An 18,047-nucleotide genomic window follows, 5' to 3' on the forward strand; every position below is an offset into this window, starting at 1 on the left:
CTGACATCAGCTGCCCCAGCTCCCCTTTAGAGACTGCCAAGTGCACATACCTTTTATCTAAATCCACCTTTGCACATTATGTTACAGATACTTGCATTGTGATTTAAGCCCCTAAAACAAACAGTGCCATGAGAACTGCGCTGTCAAGGGACCTTATATCGACTCTGTGCTCAAGGTCGCACATTTATCAGTGGGTGACCTTGATCCCTGCACAGAGCTAATGGCACACTGTTCACAGTGTAGCAGATAGAAGGATGTGGCTTACAGTGGATGGCAGTCTTGTGTGATTTATGATGTCAAACTTCATGAATCTGTTCTTTAACCAGCTTATCTACCAGCTGCACCAGCAGCACCATGCACATGAAAATTCTGAATCTGATATGAGCTGTGCAGACATTCACTGTACAGCCCCCAGTGCAACCAAGACAGACCCTCAAATAGCCTCCTCACAATGGTGGCGGGGCAAAGTGATATTATCATGTCAAGAATATATCCAGTCATTTTCCTTTGAGGGAGACATGTGAAGTGTGCCTAATGTTTTGCGAGAGGGAGGGTAGGAGAATGGGAAATCTCACTGAATTACTACAGGAGAGCGCTCATCCTTGAGGAATTTCAGGTCGTCCTTGTGAAAGGCTACCATCTTACACACACACACACACACACACACACACACACACACACACACACACACACACACACACACACACCGCTCCCCCTGCATCCCTGTCTCCACCCCTTCCAACGAAAACCCCCCTTTCCATCCTCCCTCCACCCTCCGCTTGCAGATCACCGTATTGGTCGCTGGGATGGAGCGGCGACTGCGCTCCAGCGAGCGGTTAGCGCATGATCATGCGTTTGGCCGGTCCTTGCGTGGGATGCTGTACAAGTCCGCGGAATAAAAGTGGACAGGTGTAACGCGCCTTGTTGAATGGGGGAGGCTAAGAAAAACGCCAAGACACACTCTCATCTTACCTTATTCGTGAGCGCACAGCAGCCACTGGCTGCGCCCCGTATCTGCAGCCGTGAAGGGTTTCCCCCCCCTCCCGTTGTAATATTTATGACAAAACGGAGGCAAATTATTCCGGTCACGTTTTTGGCTGACAGCCGGCTGTCCTGGAGAGCGCTGGAGTGAATCGGGGGTCCAGTGCTCGAGAAAGCGCAGCGCACCGACACCTGCAGTAGGATGTAAAGGGAATTCCCATTAACCAAGCTGGTAAGTTTAACATCTGTCTAAGGCACTTTTTCTCATTAGACTTGCTTTTATTAATTCCTAGTATCTTAGGGATAAGATACTAGTCTCATTTGACTAGAAAGGTTTTTGGCTGTCAAATGGATACTGCAAAATAAAACAAATGCTGGGTCTCTTATGGCGGGATAAGACAGTTTTATTGCATCTTACAGGCAACAATAACAAATCACCCTGGTGTCAGAACAGCACATTAGGGGGATCTTTTTAATCGCTTTTTTTCGCTCTCAAATATAAAGTGATCAGCAGGACAGCAATCATTCAGTTTGTGACGGTGTAGATAGGCTTCATCGTTCTGTTCAGTAACAGCAGACAATAAGTTTCTTGTATTGCAGTAAAAAATATATCTAAATCAAACCTTTTTTTCTTCTTCCTTTTTTTTGGGGGGGGGGGGGTCACTGTGCTGTTTTTTGCTCTTTTTCTCTGATTCTTTTTGAATATGATCAGATGATGATTTTCATCCTCCAAGTCCCCCATTTTTCAGAGACCCACAGTGATTGTTATGCTTCAGCCACATGCATGCGCCACGCTTGGTGAAGGTGCACCGTTTGATCGTTTTAAGAGCGAGTACTCGGTGCATAAACTAACGTTTTGACGTTTAATGTTTTAGTCAGATAAAATTATTCCACATTAAACATGCTTTGTTGGTCTCCAACTGTTATAACCCACTGATATCATGATTTCAAAGGATAGTTTATCAAGGCTCTCCTGCATTTATTTACATATCTTACATTTATGCATATATGCTTAATAGCATAATATTTTTGGCCGAGCTGCTGCCCTTCATCAAAGCCTGCGAAAAATATCAATATTAATGACTGGATGGTTTGTGCTGTAGAGTTTTGATTTTATTTAAAAAGAAAAAAAAATGTGATGATGTCTCACTGTTAAGCTCCCTGGTCTTCCTTAAATTTCCTGGAGGAAATAGCAATGTTTTTTTAAAGTCTACATTATTATGTTGATAGTTTCCCGCAGACTGTCTCTTTGAGTGAGGAGCAGGACGGTTTTAAACACTCCTCTCTTCTTCATTAGATATAAAATAGGAGAGCACTGGTACGCTGGTCTTGTGAGATAGGTTTCTGTCTGCCAAAGAACTTTGCACCTGCAAAGCAACACATTTTCCAGTAGTTACAGTGGTGCTGCCCGTTTGCAAGAAGTCATCTGCATGATAAAAATGAAGGAAAATATTTTGCTACATAGCATCATATTTGTGCATAGCAGGAAGCTTTTTATTATTGCATTAATTAATTCATTAATATGAATTAAGAATTTTTATGAACTTTTTTGTTCACTCATTTCTCACATTCTCCTGCATTATTGCACTGAATTCCTCTTTCAAACACCCTCTGACATGTCGTAATCACTTGTAACACCTAGCGCTATATATACTGCAATAATGTGTCAGCTAATTACAATTTCTGCTGAGCTCAGCCTAAAATACTGGGGCATTGTTTTTACCTCAGTGAATCTAACTAGAAAAAAATACATATAAAAGGGGGGTCACTGTTTATTTTTTTACAAAGATAAACAAAACGCATTCAAAATCCAGCTAAAAAAGGGGCTTGAAGAGTACTCTTCAGGAACACAACCATATCAGTTTTGGTAACTTTTAACCCTTTTTTGGACAAAGATGCATATATAGTAACTTGATTTGGAACATAACAATAAAACCTGTTTTTAAAAAGTCTTGTAATAACAAAAAAGATGAACTCTCTCTGTTGTTAAATTGTATGTTACACAAGACAGATAAATGTATTTCACATGTAGCTTCATGTTGAGTGTCATGTATCAGGAGTACAAGCATGCAAAAAACTACGAGTGAAAACCTTGTTTTTGTACATGTGTGCTCATTTAAGAGCTCTGTTTCTTTTGCATTCCCCGCTGTGAGTCTCAAAAGGGCTAATTGTTTTTCCATTTCCATTCACTCTTATATAGTAGCAGCTTGTATGTTTGCTTTGCATATGGGTCATTATGTGTTTGCGATTATGCGTGTATTTATAGAGGAGCTTTGATGCTGCTGGTGGGGACGCATCACGCATGTCACTCTAGATGTCGCAGCACAGTCAAAAGCAGCAATAATTTGTTTCAGCGCAATAACCAATGGAGTACTTATAATCTGACATGCTGATTTATATATCAACACTGAAGTGGAGATGATTAAAGGGTACTGCAGGACAACATCAGTGTGGGGAAAAGTACACAAGATTTATGGGAGAGCTGTTCCTTTGCTATAGTAAGTTCCCATTTTCTCTGTTGGCAGAATCTTGTTTTAACACAACTGATTGTTTTATTATATCCCTTTACTTTTTTATATGTAAGGAATGTGTCAAATTTGTGTTTAATTGTCAATGAAACTTTCAACGACTTAAGTGTCACATTCAATTTTTGTTTGCTTGTTTGTCGTGAATACGTTTTGATGGATGTGTGCAAAATCACTTTGCAGTCACTGAAAATCTAATTTACTGCTGTCCAAGCCTCCAGCAAGGTTTAAAAGCAGCTGTAATTAAGGACATCTGTAGTTAAATTAATCAAACAGTGTCTATATTTGTATGTTCATAATTAGAACAATATTTCCACTGCACTGGTCACATCCTTTTTTCGGTTAACCTGAATCATTGATAAAAGCTGTCAGACCTCTGTGCTATTTTTGAACATGAGGTATAAATGCGCCCACATTCGTGCATAAAATTGTCAGAAATTAAAAATATTTTTTAAAGAAAAGCAGCCTTGGGAATAGCACAACAAAGAAAACTCAAGACTTAATAAATGCCATTAACTTCCTTGTCCACAGAGCGATAAATGATGGCTGAGATTGCTCTTCCTTCTTTTCAGTGCACCACCGGTCACTGTGTGAAATTAAAATCCACACTAAACCTAATTTCCAAATAACACTGTTCCTTGATGTGTGCGAGTGCAGAAAAACAGATAGGTGAAGCAGATGAGGGGGATGATAGTAGAAGCACAGCACACGAAGAGCAAATATAGAGTGAGGATGGAACAATACATCATTAGAAAAGCAGAATGTAGTGAGCATGTGTAAATAGACTATCAAGTAAAGAGAGGCAGAGGCAACAAGGAAGAGAACTCCATTATTCCACCCGTCTGTATACTAACACTGCAGGTTTTTGTTTTTGCTTTGCTTACATAACATATTTGCTTATGATGTAATATAATTACATGTACATATACCTCTGCTACATTGGCTGAAGGTGTGTATAGAAGTTATGGTGTTATGTACACCATGTTTGAGCATGTGTTTGTGTTCCCTTTCTCAGATTAAACTTCTAAATGTCATCAATATAGATGCTTACAGTGAATCCTTCCCCTCTTGGCCAATCATGTCCTGTCTGCAGGAGATGAATGAAATTAATTGAGATTTAATTGCCTTCTAGAGTGAGATAGCTCAATCATTTTAACCTGGTGCAGACAACTTCATCATCACTTAGATTTACTCCACTGCACTGAAATGCTTTCAAATCTTTTTTTTTCTTTCATTTTCAGCTTTTGGACCTCTTGAGCTGCTCCCCAGTTCTCCTAAGCTCAGGCACTGAGTGGACATTGAGTGTGAATCTGCTTCAAAGAGCAGAGAGAGAGAGAGAGAGAGTGCATAGAGAGATTTCGCTCTCTGTATACAGAGAGAGCCACTGATTGAAAGCAAGGCCAGGTTTAGTTTAATCTGACTGGGAGCACTACATTAGTGCAAAATTGTCCCATTAGCTTTGAATGATAAATAAATTTTTAAAAAAAAGCTGCTCTGTTGCTGACACACAGTTTCAGTGGGTCACTTTCTTTTACACCCTTTTTTGAGATTTTGACCATTAGTAGTGCAGTGGAGCAGTGTTGTTATGCTTGAGTTGCTGTTTTTGCTTGTACAAAGCTGCTCATGCACAAATCAGAGAGCGACAATGGTCTCATGCTTTTATACTTTTCCACTGATACAACCTTAATGAGCCAACGATTGCAGGGAAACATGCAAAACATTTCGATAAGCCTAAAAGAATTAATCAAATTCGATGTTATTGTGCAGTAAACTGAGCCTAGCCAGGATTGATAACATTAAAATATGCTTGTTTAGCATACGACTCCACAGAACACAGTGAAAAAGATCTTATCTCTCTCTCTTTGCAAATGCAAAGAAAATAAAGGAGCCACAATCCAACTTGCTGTTTTGTGTTAACAAACAAAAATACAATCACTGCATCATTGATTCAAATCTTGCACAATTAGCCTTCATGTGTGTGGGGATACTTTTCTTTACATGTACACTATTGTTTATTCTGCTGTGTTAAGCAATCTTTCCAGATGGAGGAAAAACTTAAGTGTGCAAACCCAATTAATGCACTTGTCAAGATTTACTCTGTTGAAACAATGTTGGATGCCTTCCCAGAGAAAAACAGAAATTTCGTACTGAATATCCAAATATTAGGGAACTCCAGATTCCCCCAAGGCAGCTAAACAGCATCTTTAACTGTCCACTATTTATGAACCCCTGATATAAAACTTTGAATGCAAAATTTTTGCTATGTATGCCCGAAGCCCTGTCATCTTTAAGATATAAATGATGATGTTTCTTTCTGAGTTTGCAGACATAATCTAACTGTTTCCCCAGGTTATGTACTAGATAATTTGGTAAGTAAATCTGATACAAGTTTTCAGCAATAAATAAAATAAGAGTCACCCTTTTATTAAAGGATGAAGAAAGACCAATCCCACCATCCTGGGATAAAAGCTCATGCTTGTCTGAGACTTGGAGCATTTATGAATTGATACATTTAGTGTGGCAATGTAGATATGTGTAAAATAACATGGATTCAAGCTACTCTGTGCTAAATAAGTGGCGCTAAGCCTGTTATCACACAGCTGCTGGTTTGGCATTACCAGAGTGTCATTAAAGTGGCTGCAGAGCTCACACTGTGACTTGACTATTTATTCACAACACTCCAGTACAATATAAATCATGAGAGGTGGGCACAGCACTTGAGCGTGATGACTCCATTCAGACTGGCCATTATTCCTGGTGGAAAATGCTGCTGAAATGGAAAAGTGGAGGGACACATTGCTAATCACAATCACTTTAGAGCACATAAGAAATGAAGGGGCATTTATCTATCCTGTTTTGTTGTCTTATATAATTGCTAATCCTTTCCATTCTGTCATTATGTGGCAGTGGACAGCCTCCTCCTCCACCTCATCATCGTCATCATCATCATTATTATTGTTATTGTTATTATTGTGTTTTATTTATGCTTTGACCAGCTCTCACACTTGATTTTAATCGCTGCTTCTTTTAGAAAGCTGTGATTGCACAGCAGCCTTGATTAGTGCTTATTGATGGGTGGTGTGTGCAATAACAAAATTATGGGCTTGACAGTTTAGAGCTGGATAGATGATATAGAGGAGTATCTTTAACGAAAGGGGGAGCCAAATGAAATCCATCGAACGTTCTGTCAGGTGGTAATGATGTCTCACACCCTGTGGACCAGAGCTGTTTAGGGACCAGAGTCTTATTTCTATACAGAGCTGAACTAATAGATTACATACCTGCCTAGCATGGCATCTTTATAGGTAGCACCCTGTCAGAAATAATGTATCATATAGAAGATGTCTGGATATTCTAGTGTTGTGTTATTTTATGCGTCTCTGATGTAATTTGTGTAATCCATGGGAGGCTCCTTGCAGAGTTGCATTATAAAGCTAGTTTAATATTAAAAATCACAGTCTGTCCTGAAAGTCTTGGGGGATTACACAAAGATATTGTAGAGTATAAAAGCAAAGAGCCATGTGCTGGTTGTAAGATAGATGGTGTAGGGGGCTGATGGTGTAACTATTCAAAGGAGAAATGGATTGTGGTAGTGAGCGGGGAGCAGACTTTCCCCTCGAGCAAGCACACAACTCAGCATCCATCTGCACACCCCTAAGCCTCCCTCCTATCCATCAGTCCCTCACTGCACCTACCTCCTGCTTTTATCTTACCTCCTGCTACCCCCATACCTTTCTCCTCCACTTGTGTGGCTGGGATTCAGCAGTTTCTTAAGCACACAACATGTCATTCACCTCAGATAGCAATCCATCTTTCACTGTATCTGTGGAGTGCAGACGGGCAGGGAGAGCAAGCAGAGACGTGGGCTGGCAGTGGGTGGCAGTTAGTAATACATTGTGGACTACATCGTGTGCTTGTATGTCTTTGGTAAGCCTGGCAGGATTTATGATAACCCATTTTGAAATTTTTATGGGTTTGTGATTGTTTGGCCTCACTTAAGAGAAGTGTTGTTGAGTTACAGGTGGATATTTCCACCTGTAACAAGCACACAGTAATGATCTTGTTGTGTGCCTTTCTCCCGAAGTTCCGAAAGCTGTCCTGATGAGGAGCACATTAGGTAGGTTGGCGCTCTCACTGAACTGGATCTATTGCTGGCCTGTCCAGGCTGCTTTACTGGGAGCCTGCCAGGGATGCTGCTGCCCAGCTGGTGGCTGCTTGCCCTTAGTGCTGCGAGATGAATTACATGGGAAAGTTAAGCCTTTGATCGATTGTCTTGTTGCGGACATCAGGAATACCTAAGAAAACCATGAGTCAGCGTGCCGCATCCGCCATCATCCTGTTTGCATTCACTTTCCCCCCTCCTTATCTCCTCCCCTGTCCTATCACTCTCCCTACTGATTTACTTTCTTCCCTAAATGTCAACTTTTGGTGATAGTCTTGTCGAATCAAAGAACAAAGCCTTTGTTCACATTTTACCATTTTGTACTGACATTTTACAAGGAAAAATCCATCAGAAAAGGAGATAACAGTTTTTCCATATTGTAGATAGGAACCTAAATAAGCCATAGTACAATGAAGCTTCCATCTTTGTACTCAGAGGCAGTGCTCTCTTGGTACAGGTTAATATTATAACATTTTCCTTCTCTCATCGCTTTTGGTAAGAGCCTCGACATTTACATAAGAACACTGACAATCTGACGATCTCCATCCTTGAGGAGAGAGTCACAGTTAAATATCCATCCATCCATTCTCATCCACTTATTCTTATCAGGGCTGTGGAAGGGCTGGAGTCTATCCTCGCTACCATAAGGCAAGTGGTGGAGTACACCCTGGACAGGTCGCCAATGTGACGCAGCACAGTTAAATAGTTTTAAACAGATTAAAAGAGATATTTAAGTCCATCAGGAGAACTTAAGAACTTCTTGCAGTAGGAGACACCAAGTTGACTAACTTAAATCAATCCACAGTGCCAATAAAAGTACTGCTTACTGCATGGAAAAAAAGAGCTGTATATCTGTCATCCTGAAGTGCCTCCACTTCATATTCAGCCTTTGACACCTTTGTCTTATTTTTCCAACTTACAGCAACACTCAGATTCATGAATCATCCAAAGACAACAAACTCTCTGCAGAGATTCTGTGGATATTGTCTTCTGTAAAAATTAGTTTCTTCCTCAGATAGATGCAGTTTGAGCACTAAAAGCTTTCTGTTTTTTTTTTACATAATTGGCCCATCATCCCAAGTCTCATACATACCAACCACTGTCACTTCTATATTGCCTAGGACTGAGGTGAAAATTGGAACATGATCCTAGGCACAGATCAGCACTTTCAGCAGCAGCAGGTACTGCAGATACCCTGCCACGCAGCAGCACGATGGACTGAGGTCACGACACGCAGGACCAGATTCAATAAACTCTTTGTGCTTCACTGCAGACTTGCAAGGAAAATGTGTGTGTGGTTCATGTCCAGGGAGTTCTACTAGTTTTGAAGTGAATGTCAAGTGACTTTACCAATTGAGGTAGCATAATGGAAATGACTTTATAGTGTTTTTACAAAGTTGGGTCTCGAAGCCAAGTTCAATAAAAGGAAAGCAGTAAAAAATATAAAAACAGCGGTTGAGTAAACACAGGTGGCAAAGAGCTGTGCCATTAACTTGGAACCTGAATTTTATCTTGACTTCTACTGAGCTACTGCTTCACTCTGAACTTGTGCAAAGTGGATTTTGTCAGCTCCCTGGTGGCTGCGATTGGAACAATGTATTGTACTCTTGCTATAATTATTTATATACAACCTTTTCTTCATCTATTTTTCTCCTTCTCCTCGCTCTCTCACAGTAAGAAATATGGCAAGAAACACCTCACGCCATGTTGTTTTAGATGATGCCTGGGACGCAAGCATGCCGACTGTTTGTCTTGTGCTGGGAAGAAGTAATTAAGCCTCTGGCAGCAAACTTGTTGTCAGGAGTACAAATTAAATACATGGAGAGCTTGTTTGTACCTGTGTGCAGAGTGAATGCAAGATCACAAAGCAGGAGGAAAGTTCGAAAAGAAAGGAGGAAAGTGAAGTTTTTGGCACTAACGGGATCTGCTTTACTATTCACCCTCTGATAATGTGAGAACAGGCTTGACAGCTTGTCATCTCCTGCCCAACACCTATAACGACCCCGACAGCAGGGCCCAGGAAGCTGTGAAATCTAGGACACAGTTTGTTGTTTTGGAGAGAGTCATACAAGCTACAGTAAATGAGAGACCAGATGTGATGAAAACATCTGTAAAGCCTGAGTAAAATCTCCCGATGACAGCTACTCATTCAGTTCCGCACCGAACCAAGCAGTCATTGTATTTCGCTTTCAGTACATGATTGTAAATTCTGCTGGTGATTGATAAGAGAAGACCCATGGGGCTACCCAAACCAATTTAGCAGAATTGAACAGTGCTGCTACATTAAACTTTAAAATTGCTTCTCAGATTTATTTGCCTGGTTTAGCACTAAAGGCAAAGTCGTTTTGCAATGTAAAATTTTGTACATGCCTTAAAAATGTAATAAGTGGGATACTTTGTTTCAGGGCTGAAGAAATACTTAAAAAAAAGTTTCTTAGCCAAACTTTAATTCTAAGGCATTAATGTAGGGGTAGCTGGTGTTTGTGTTGCCAGACAGTGCTACAGCATGATCTGATGGCTTGACTATGATGGCTGGGAGGAGAGGATGTGGTAAGTGGTGTGCAAGGAGGCATAAGTGCGACGAGAGTTGCGCAGGGAAAAACAGACCAGAGACAGACAGCCCTGTCTCTTTAACCCTGTTCTCAAACATTGTTGTATTTACTGTTTAATTTATCAACTGCCTGCTCTCCACAACGATGGCCCAAAAGGTTGAAATCAGAGACAATGGAAAGAATTTATCTCTAGGCAGAACCGCTTGTCCTCCCTCGATTGTGGGCAGAGTGGACACTTGACTTACTGTCCCATATTTAAGTACAAAGTGGTGTTCTACAAGGGTATGTTCAGGCCATGGACTCTATAAAACATTGACGTAGCTTCTGGAGCACAAACATTAAGCCAGTGCAGAAGTGCATTAACCCTGCATTCGATCTGAAGACCACCAGAAGACGATAGCTGTGGTTTCAGGAAGACTGCTAGCTCTATACAGGGAAATGGCTTTCTGTCTTCCTCTGTAAGCACTGTCCTTCTGAGTCCATGGGCTCGGGCCACGTCGCCTGAGCCCACTTTGTTGTGCTCAGTAGTGGCTTACGTATTTGCTTTGTTAATCAAAATGATGCTGGTTCAAGCCCAGCTGAAAACCAGAAAGGGTATCTGGTATAACTGTCTACCACTTACTTTAAAATCATTAATGACATTAATCTTTGAGACAGAGATTCAACATTAACAGAAATACCTGTACTTTTTGGGATTTAGAGATTGAAACTTCAAAGGATCTGTTTTTTGATTGTAATTACACTCAAACCTTTTGGATAACACTTCAAAATTGGTTTTCTGAAAAATACTATCAAGCACCCATATTAGAATTTAACGATATTAAACTTGGTCTTAAAATGATGGACAGGAAAAGGGAATTACTGTACCACATCTTTGTTATTATGGCCAAACAATTTATCCACAGATGGTGTTTCTTAAATAATGGGCATAATTTTCGGGAATAACATGATTGATTTTTAAGAAGACATGAAACATAAAAAGTAAACAAGCCTTGGACATTGCAAAAAACATTCACCTATTGTTTTGTGATCAGACATCTGTATTTTATTTATCATCTTCTTAATATTTTATGTCATTTTTTTTCTTGTTGTTAACAGTTACGTGTGTGCTCGAGTAATGTCATGCTGGCTATGTTTATGGTTCTGGCACTAGCTGGTTAACTTCAGTGGACATCTATGCAACACAATACACAGACATCCTAGCAGTTAATGTTGGGTTTACAATCAATCCAAAAATCTGTTCCTTTCTTTAACTTTCACCTCTTTTTTCAAACTTTCAAGCAATCGTACAATTTGTACCTCTAAGTTTGTTTTTCCTGTCGTTCCCCCGCCTGTCTAAATTGGCAATCACACTGTTGATGTAATTTCAGCTGGCAAAGTTTCCCCTTGTTTACAGCCATCTTCTGTTGCCACAACTCGCTCAACCCAACAACCCACTTTCTCACAACACCCACACCCTGTGACTGATTGCAAAAAGGATGCCACAATAACACAAAACACTTGTTAGAACTAAAGAAATAAATTGATTGATGATGATGATGATTCTTGCAACTTTCTTCAGTTACTGTGATAACGACTTGCACGAGCAACCTCAGGTGAACCTTAGTGTTTTAAGTTCTCACTAAAAGAACAGAAACACCTGTGATTTTTATAAAAACTCCCCAAAGTTTACCCGTCTGTCTGCTTTAATTTTATTCTCCCCACGTCCCTGTAAAAACTAGGTTATTGTCAGTTTTGGTGCCCGCAGGTCGAAGTCACAGCTGCTCATATAAAGGCCTTCTGACATTTTGTCTTGCTGGGAGCAAACACATGCTAACTTTGATGTTTTCTACTCTATTGCCTCTGTCCCTTTGTAACTCTTACGGCTTCATCCCAAGTATCCTCTGTCGCAGGAGTCATTAGCCATAGAAAAGGATAAATTGCACTTGTTGAAAGCTATGTCGTCTGCCTTTTTGCCGGGCCGCTACACAGTCATCCTCTTGTAATTATTGGCAGGACAGTTAAGAGTAAAAAATGATGACCTGGTGTTTGCTGAAAGAGATTGACTTGTGGATAATTTTATTCTCTGTTTTGTTGTCGCAATGTCTGTGAAAAATACAGTTTAGGTGACAGGTGACTGTTGTGTTACACCTTTCAGTTTTTGTCAGCCATTTATTGATTTAAAAGTCTTTCCCAACCCTAATTTGCCACAGCGGTTAAACAACACTCACATGTGCTGGAAAGCACAATGCTGACAATGTTGCCACTGTGATTGGTTTAAGCGAGTGTTAGCTCCATGACACTCTGTTGCAGCATGTTGTTCGCCATATTGATCAAAGACAAACATAACCAATATCGCTAACATTAAAAGATCTAAGCCCACTTAGTTTTAAAGTTTCACTCCTGTGATGAGGTCTGTGAATTGATTCAGTTTTTATGATTCTGAAAAAAAAATCATAAAAACTTCAGTAATAAAAGTGGGAAACACCACATTTTACTTTCGGTCCCCTGAGCCATGCGTGATACTTTGCCTTGCAATAATGATAAAGTAAAGAAAACATCTTAAACTGTAGTTAAAACACAGGAATTGAACACAGTCACTCATAACTGTTTTATCCGGCCTCTCAAAATCAAAATGAGACCACAGGTACACTTGGGAGGGTGTGACAGGAAGTGTGTTTATGTGCTCCCTCGCCTCAGGCTTGTTAAATTGGCAGATCGATGATGCTTTAAATCAATGTTCCAGCACCACCGCAAACCCCATGAAACCCATTAGCGAATTAAGATAGACCACTGTTCCGCATTGAGTCCTGCTCTGCCTGCAGGTGCTTTCCACATGACAAATGGGAGGGAAACTGTGAAATAAAACAAAGAGAAAAGGGCAAACGAGAGGGTGAGAACAAAAAGTGTGGCAGAGGAAAGCTTGGGTCAGCGCTGCCGCTGATCTGTAGCTCCTCTTTAGACAGACACTCGAGGGAATACTTTAATTCCTTAAAGCAAATCATGAAGGCATCTTCTCTTGACCTAATCACTTTGTATGATTCCCTCTAATGCAAGAGAGCGTTCAACCAGCCGTGAATAACATGCTGTACATGCAAAGCAGTCAGCCAGCAAACTGAAAGGCAACAGAGTAGAAAGGGATGTGGAGGATGTAGGAAGGAGAAGGAGAAAGAGGGGGTGTGGAGAGAGGATGCCAGGGGAGCTGGTCTTTCTCTGATAGCATTGTTTGTGCGCCACTGTCTGTGGATCATTGATCTATTCGTCTTCGTTACATTTCCCTGTGAGAACTATTAACTGCTGCCACCCTCAGTTGGCTGCCTGCAATGTTGACATGCACTGCAAATGTCCTTGCTACCAATGCTCCTGCCACCTCTGCTCCTGAAAGTAGAAGCTGAAGATTTTATATAGCTGGTGAAAAAAACAAAAAAACAGAAAGATGATTTAACAACAAAGCTTGACACTTATTGGATTTGTACGGGTATGTCGTAAATTCACAAGGTGGGTTGTTAATCACTTAGGAATGGGTACTCGTAGAGGTAGATGTTAGACACAACACGTAGTACGTCACTGACATCTTGACGGTGCAGGTGTGTTGGTTTATTCCTGTTTATCTGTATATGCTTTATCCAGCCAGCTTTCTGACCCACATAATGTATGTTGCATAAGAATGAATCAAACATTCGCCCACTCATGTTTATGAGGGAATCTTTTTTTCTTTTTAATTCTGCATACTATGTGGATTATAGGTATATTCACGTACACCCCGAGACACATCCTGCCCCACATCCTCCCTGAGTTGTTACCACTGTCTGTATGAAGCATGTTGTTGTTTCACTGTTGAGGCCAGCGAGACATCATGGGTCATCAGCAGCAGCTTGAACTGCACCCCACGACTCCGCTCGACTGCCGAGATCACTTTCACCTCCCTCGTAGCTTCAGCTAGTAGCTTCCCCTCGCTTGTGAAATTTGACAAGTTTGACTTGTACTTGTTGTGCAGCGTTATTTTTGAGTAAACTGACTGCCGAACTGCTTGATCACTCTCTGTCTCTCTTTCTTTTCTCCTCCATGTCTGTTCTTTTTATTTTTCTTAGATACAACCACATCTCCTCCATCGCTGTCTCCTTTGAGCCAGAGAAGAAGGGAACATGGTCAGGTACGCCGGCCTCTGTTGCTATGTGTAAAGGACTGCCGCGGCGTCAATGGAGACCGAAGGCTATCGTGACCTCCTGGAGACCAGTGATGGCCAGGGGGTAGGCCTGCTGGATGGAGGGAGTGAGGTGGGCGTGGAGGAGGGCTGGAGCACGCCCTACCCTCTGGGCTTTCAGGTGTCTCTGACCACTGTGCTGATGCTGGAGCTTGTGTTGGGCTTCAGCAGCAACCTGACCGTTCTTGTGCTGTACTGTGCTCAGTCCAACCTGGTGGACTCAGTCAGCAACCTGGTCACAGTCAACCTCCATGTGCTCGACATACTGGTGTGTGTGCTGTGTCTGCCACTCACTGTGGCTGTGATCCTGCTGCCAGCAAATGAAAATGGAGTTAGCAGCCTGGCCACACTTTGCTGCTTCCATGAGGCCTGTGTGACGTTCACTAGCGTGGCTACGGCAGTCAACGTGTTAGTAATCAGCTTGGACCGATATGACATCTCAGTGCGTCCAGCCAGTCGTCTGCTGACCCCCAGACGTGCTGCGCTACTCTTGGCAACTGTGTGGGCCTTGTCTCTGGCCGTTTTCTTCCTGCCCTTCCTTGAGGGGGACTTCTTCTCTTCAAGGGCTGAGGATGGTGAACATGAGGAGCTGGAAAGGCAGAACAATGACTCTCAGCTCATCACTGAACAGACCACCACTTTTTCCTCACTGTTCCCTTCCTTATTACCCACAACTACACCTCCATCCCCTTCACAACACCTGCCTCCAGTATGGCAGAACAGGACATTGCTTTGTGTTGGAGGGCAGGGGTATTACACAGGCTTGGCAATGTATTACCACCTGCTCCTCCAAGTGCCCTGCTTCTTTATCGCTGTGGCAGTTATGTTGTTCACTTACTCCAGGATCCTACAGGCTCTCAACATCCGCATCGGCTCTCACATGATGAGGAGTACCCGTGCAAAGGACTCCACCTGCAGGATACGCTGCAGGAGGCAGAGGAAGAAGAACTTAAGCCTGCCCACAGAGGTAGTGTCCTCCAACCAGAACCAGAACCTCAGTCATCCTTCCCTCATTCCCTCCCCCACGCCTACACCGACATCACCCCCGCCACTCTCCTCCATGCCCCAAGGGATGTCTGACAGTGGAGCAACAGTCACCACTGTCAGCACTGCAGCGACCACCCCCATCGCAACCACACCCGCCACCCCAGTTTCTCCAACCCCACCTTCAGCCTCAGCTCAGACCCACGCCAACACACCACTGCCAGCTTCCTCCATGGGTGTACAGGCCTCAGTTTCTGCCATCATCGCTTTGCGGCGAGCAGTGCGGCGGCACCGGGACCGTCGGGAACGTCAGCGTCGCGTCCTAAAAATGTCCCTAATCATCATATCCACATTCCTCGGCTGCTGGGCTCCTCTGTCTGCAGTCAATGTTTTAATCCTGTGTATGGGTCCGAGCGACAGCCTGGTGCGGCTCCGTCTGTGCTTCCTGGCCATGGCTTATGGAACCACCATCTTTCATCCTTTGCTCTATGCTTTCACCAGGCAGAAACTGCGCCGCGCACTCAAAACACGTGTTAAGAAAAGGGTCGTTTCACTTCTGCAAGTGGACCCAGCTCCTAGTGGAGGGACAGTTATTCATAACTCTTGGGTAGAGGGAGGAGGCAAAAGAAAGAATCGCAAATCGCGGGTGGAGGGCAGTGATGGCACTGATCGGTGCCTCACAGAGGCAGTGAGGGAATGAGGCTGGTCTTTAGAGTGTGGATGTATGAATATGTGTGTGAATTTGAAGAACTATGTGTATCTTACCAAGACAATGGAGATGGATTGTATAGATGAAGTGTAATGATCCATGGGGTGTGAGGAAAACTGACAACCAGCTAGCATATAAAGGTCAGGAGAAAGTCTCTTGGCCTCTTGCTACATACAGATGTGGAGAAACATGAGCTCTATTAGAGTCTGCTCTCCTTACCAAGGCTGTCATTAGTCCACTTTCTGACTGACAAGATGGCCAGTGTGTCTCTGTGGCAATACTAGTCAAAACTTTTTATGACAACATCATAGCCATGACTGCTAATAATACTCACATCCACCCCAAATGTAGGGTAAAGGATAGATAACCGCGAATACATACAGTACAGTGTTGCTCCTGCGTGCACTTTCAACTTGCATGTGCATGTACATATGCACAGGTAGATACACACACACTCATCCAATTATTGCACATTGATCTATATTTAATCATTATCTGTGAAAGCACATCAATATCTACCTGCACAGATATTCTCAGTGACAAAAACGAAATTATTAATGGAAGTCTCTGTTTCCCGTTCTTTGCTTTATTTTTTTCATGCCTTAATTGAGTTATTAGTATTCTTATGGTGCTGATTGTCCTGCTGTATGTTTACAACAATGTATCAACTTCGAGTAAACTTGTTTGCATATAGAGAATCAAAGGCAGATAAATGCAAGCATTGAGATTCAAAGTTTACAGGCTCATACTAAACCAGGAAACTGCAAAAAATGAAGAAGACAAAAAACTGATTTAGACCTGATTTTCAATAAACACCATGTTTTAGAAGAATGTGTGCAAGCAAAAGCTAAAAGGCATGAGTTTTTATTTTTTGTTTGTTTTTAAGGAAAAATGAACTTTAATGACCACGGTTATGGAGAATATTTGTATGATAGCGTTTGTTTGCAAGTGTGCATGTATGCATGTGCGTTTGCAAAAGCTGCGTGGTTGTGTAAATGAAGAAATGTGTGCGTGTGTCACTGATTATGTGCAATAAACGAGCAAAGCAATGACCCATAGGATGTGAACAAAGAGAGTGTGAACAAAGACCTTTTGGCTTTCAACATATGTTTAACAGAAAGGCAAAAGGAAATCTTCTGATTAACGGGGGGGAGCTGAACATAAAAGTGAACGATATAGAGAATATGTAACTATGTATAAATGGCAGGAAACTGCTAAAAATACTGCTGAAAAAGGATCAACTTCACTTTTAAAGTGATAATTAAAGGGCAATATTTTCTGAAAACTTCAATAATAAAAGGCTCTCAAGTCACAGCAGGTTAACAAGCAAGATGAACTTGAGAGATCAGAACGATGGTGAAATCACCGCAGACGTGAGACACCTCTTTGTGTTAGCTGTTTGTTTCTCTGGCTAGCAGAGTTACTGCTTTTGGTTAGGGGTTTGAATGATCACAGAGACAGACCGCCTCTGGACTGAGTCCTGGACATGTTGCACAATATTGGTGTCTCTTTTTCTCCTCAGGGCTTTATGTCAAATTCCCAGACTTGTTGGACAAAAAAAAAACAACCAAAAAAAATAAAAAAATGAAACAAACAAACAAACAAAAAAAACCAATAAGCCAGCCCTCAATCAACTGTTGTATTATGGGTGTTGCAGTAAGTAAAGATTTATGTCCACTAAGTAGTTAGTTTAACTTTTAACTTTGTATGGACTCAAGACTTGGAGTGCTCCTTCGGAGGGCTTTGGGCTATCTCCTCTTTCATCCTCACCCCTTTTACACTATTTGTGAGACAGACAGAAGGCAGTAATTATTGTGTATTCATGTACATTTTTTCAGGGATGTAAATAATAAAGAGTCTGAGTTAGGTTTTAGTCCAAATAATAATAATAATGATAAAATCTTTTACTTTGGCCACAATCATCTGCCGGACAGAAAATCAGCCATTGTGA

General features: G+C 41.7%; 1 protein-coding gene across 1 annotated transcript; it reads left to right on the forward strand.

Moving 5' to 3' along the window:
* The first annotated feature begins 816 nt into the window (after positions 1 to 816).
* LOC113022519 (G-protein coupled receptor 22) lies at positions 817 to 17,158 on the forward strand. The gene is made up of 2 exons (XM_026167996.2): positions 817 to 1,213; positions 14,291 to 17,158. Exon 2 carries the CDS (start codon positions 14,399 to 14,401, stop codon positions 16,085 to 16,087), a length of 1,689 nt encoding a protein of 562 aa, XP_026023781.1. The 5' UTR covers positions 817 to 1,213; positions 14,291 to 14,398; the 3' UTR covers positions 16,088 to 17,158.
* Positions 17,159 to 18,047: the final 889 nt, after the last annotated feature.

This window comes from Astatotilapia calliptera, chromosome 5 (genome assembly GCF_964374335.1).
Source record: "Astatotilapia calliptera chromosome 5, fAstCal68.1, whole genome shotgun sequence".
Lineage (NCBI taxonomy): Eukaryota > Metazoa > Chordata > Actinopteri > Cichliformes > Cichlidae > Astatotilapia > Astatotilapia calliptera.

Excerpts from the sequence above, each read along its gene's own strand:
- LOC113022519 (XM_026167996.2), top strand. The coding sequence starts at position 14,399 with ATGGAGACCGAAGGCTATCGTGACCTCCTGGAGACCAGTGATGGCCAG.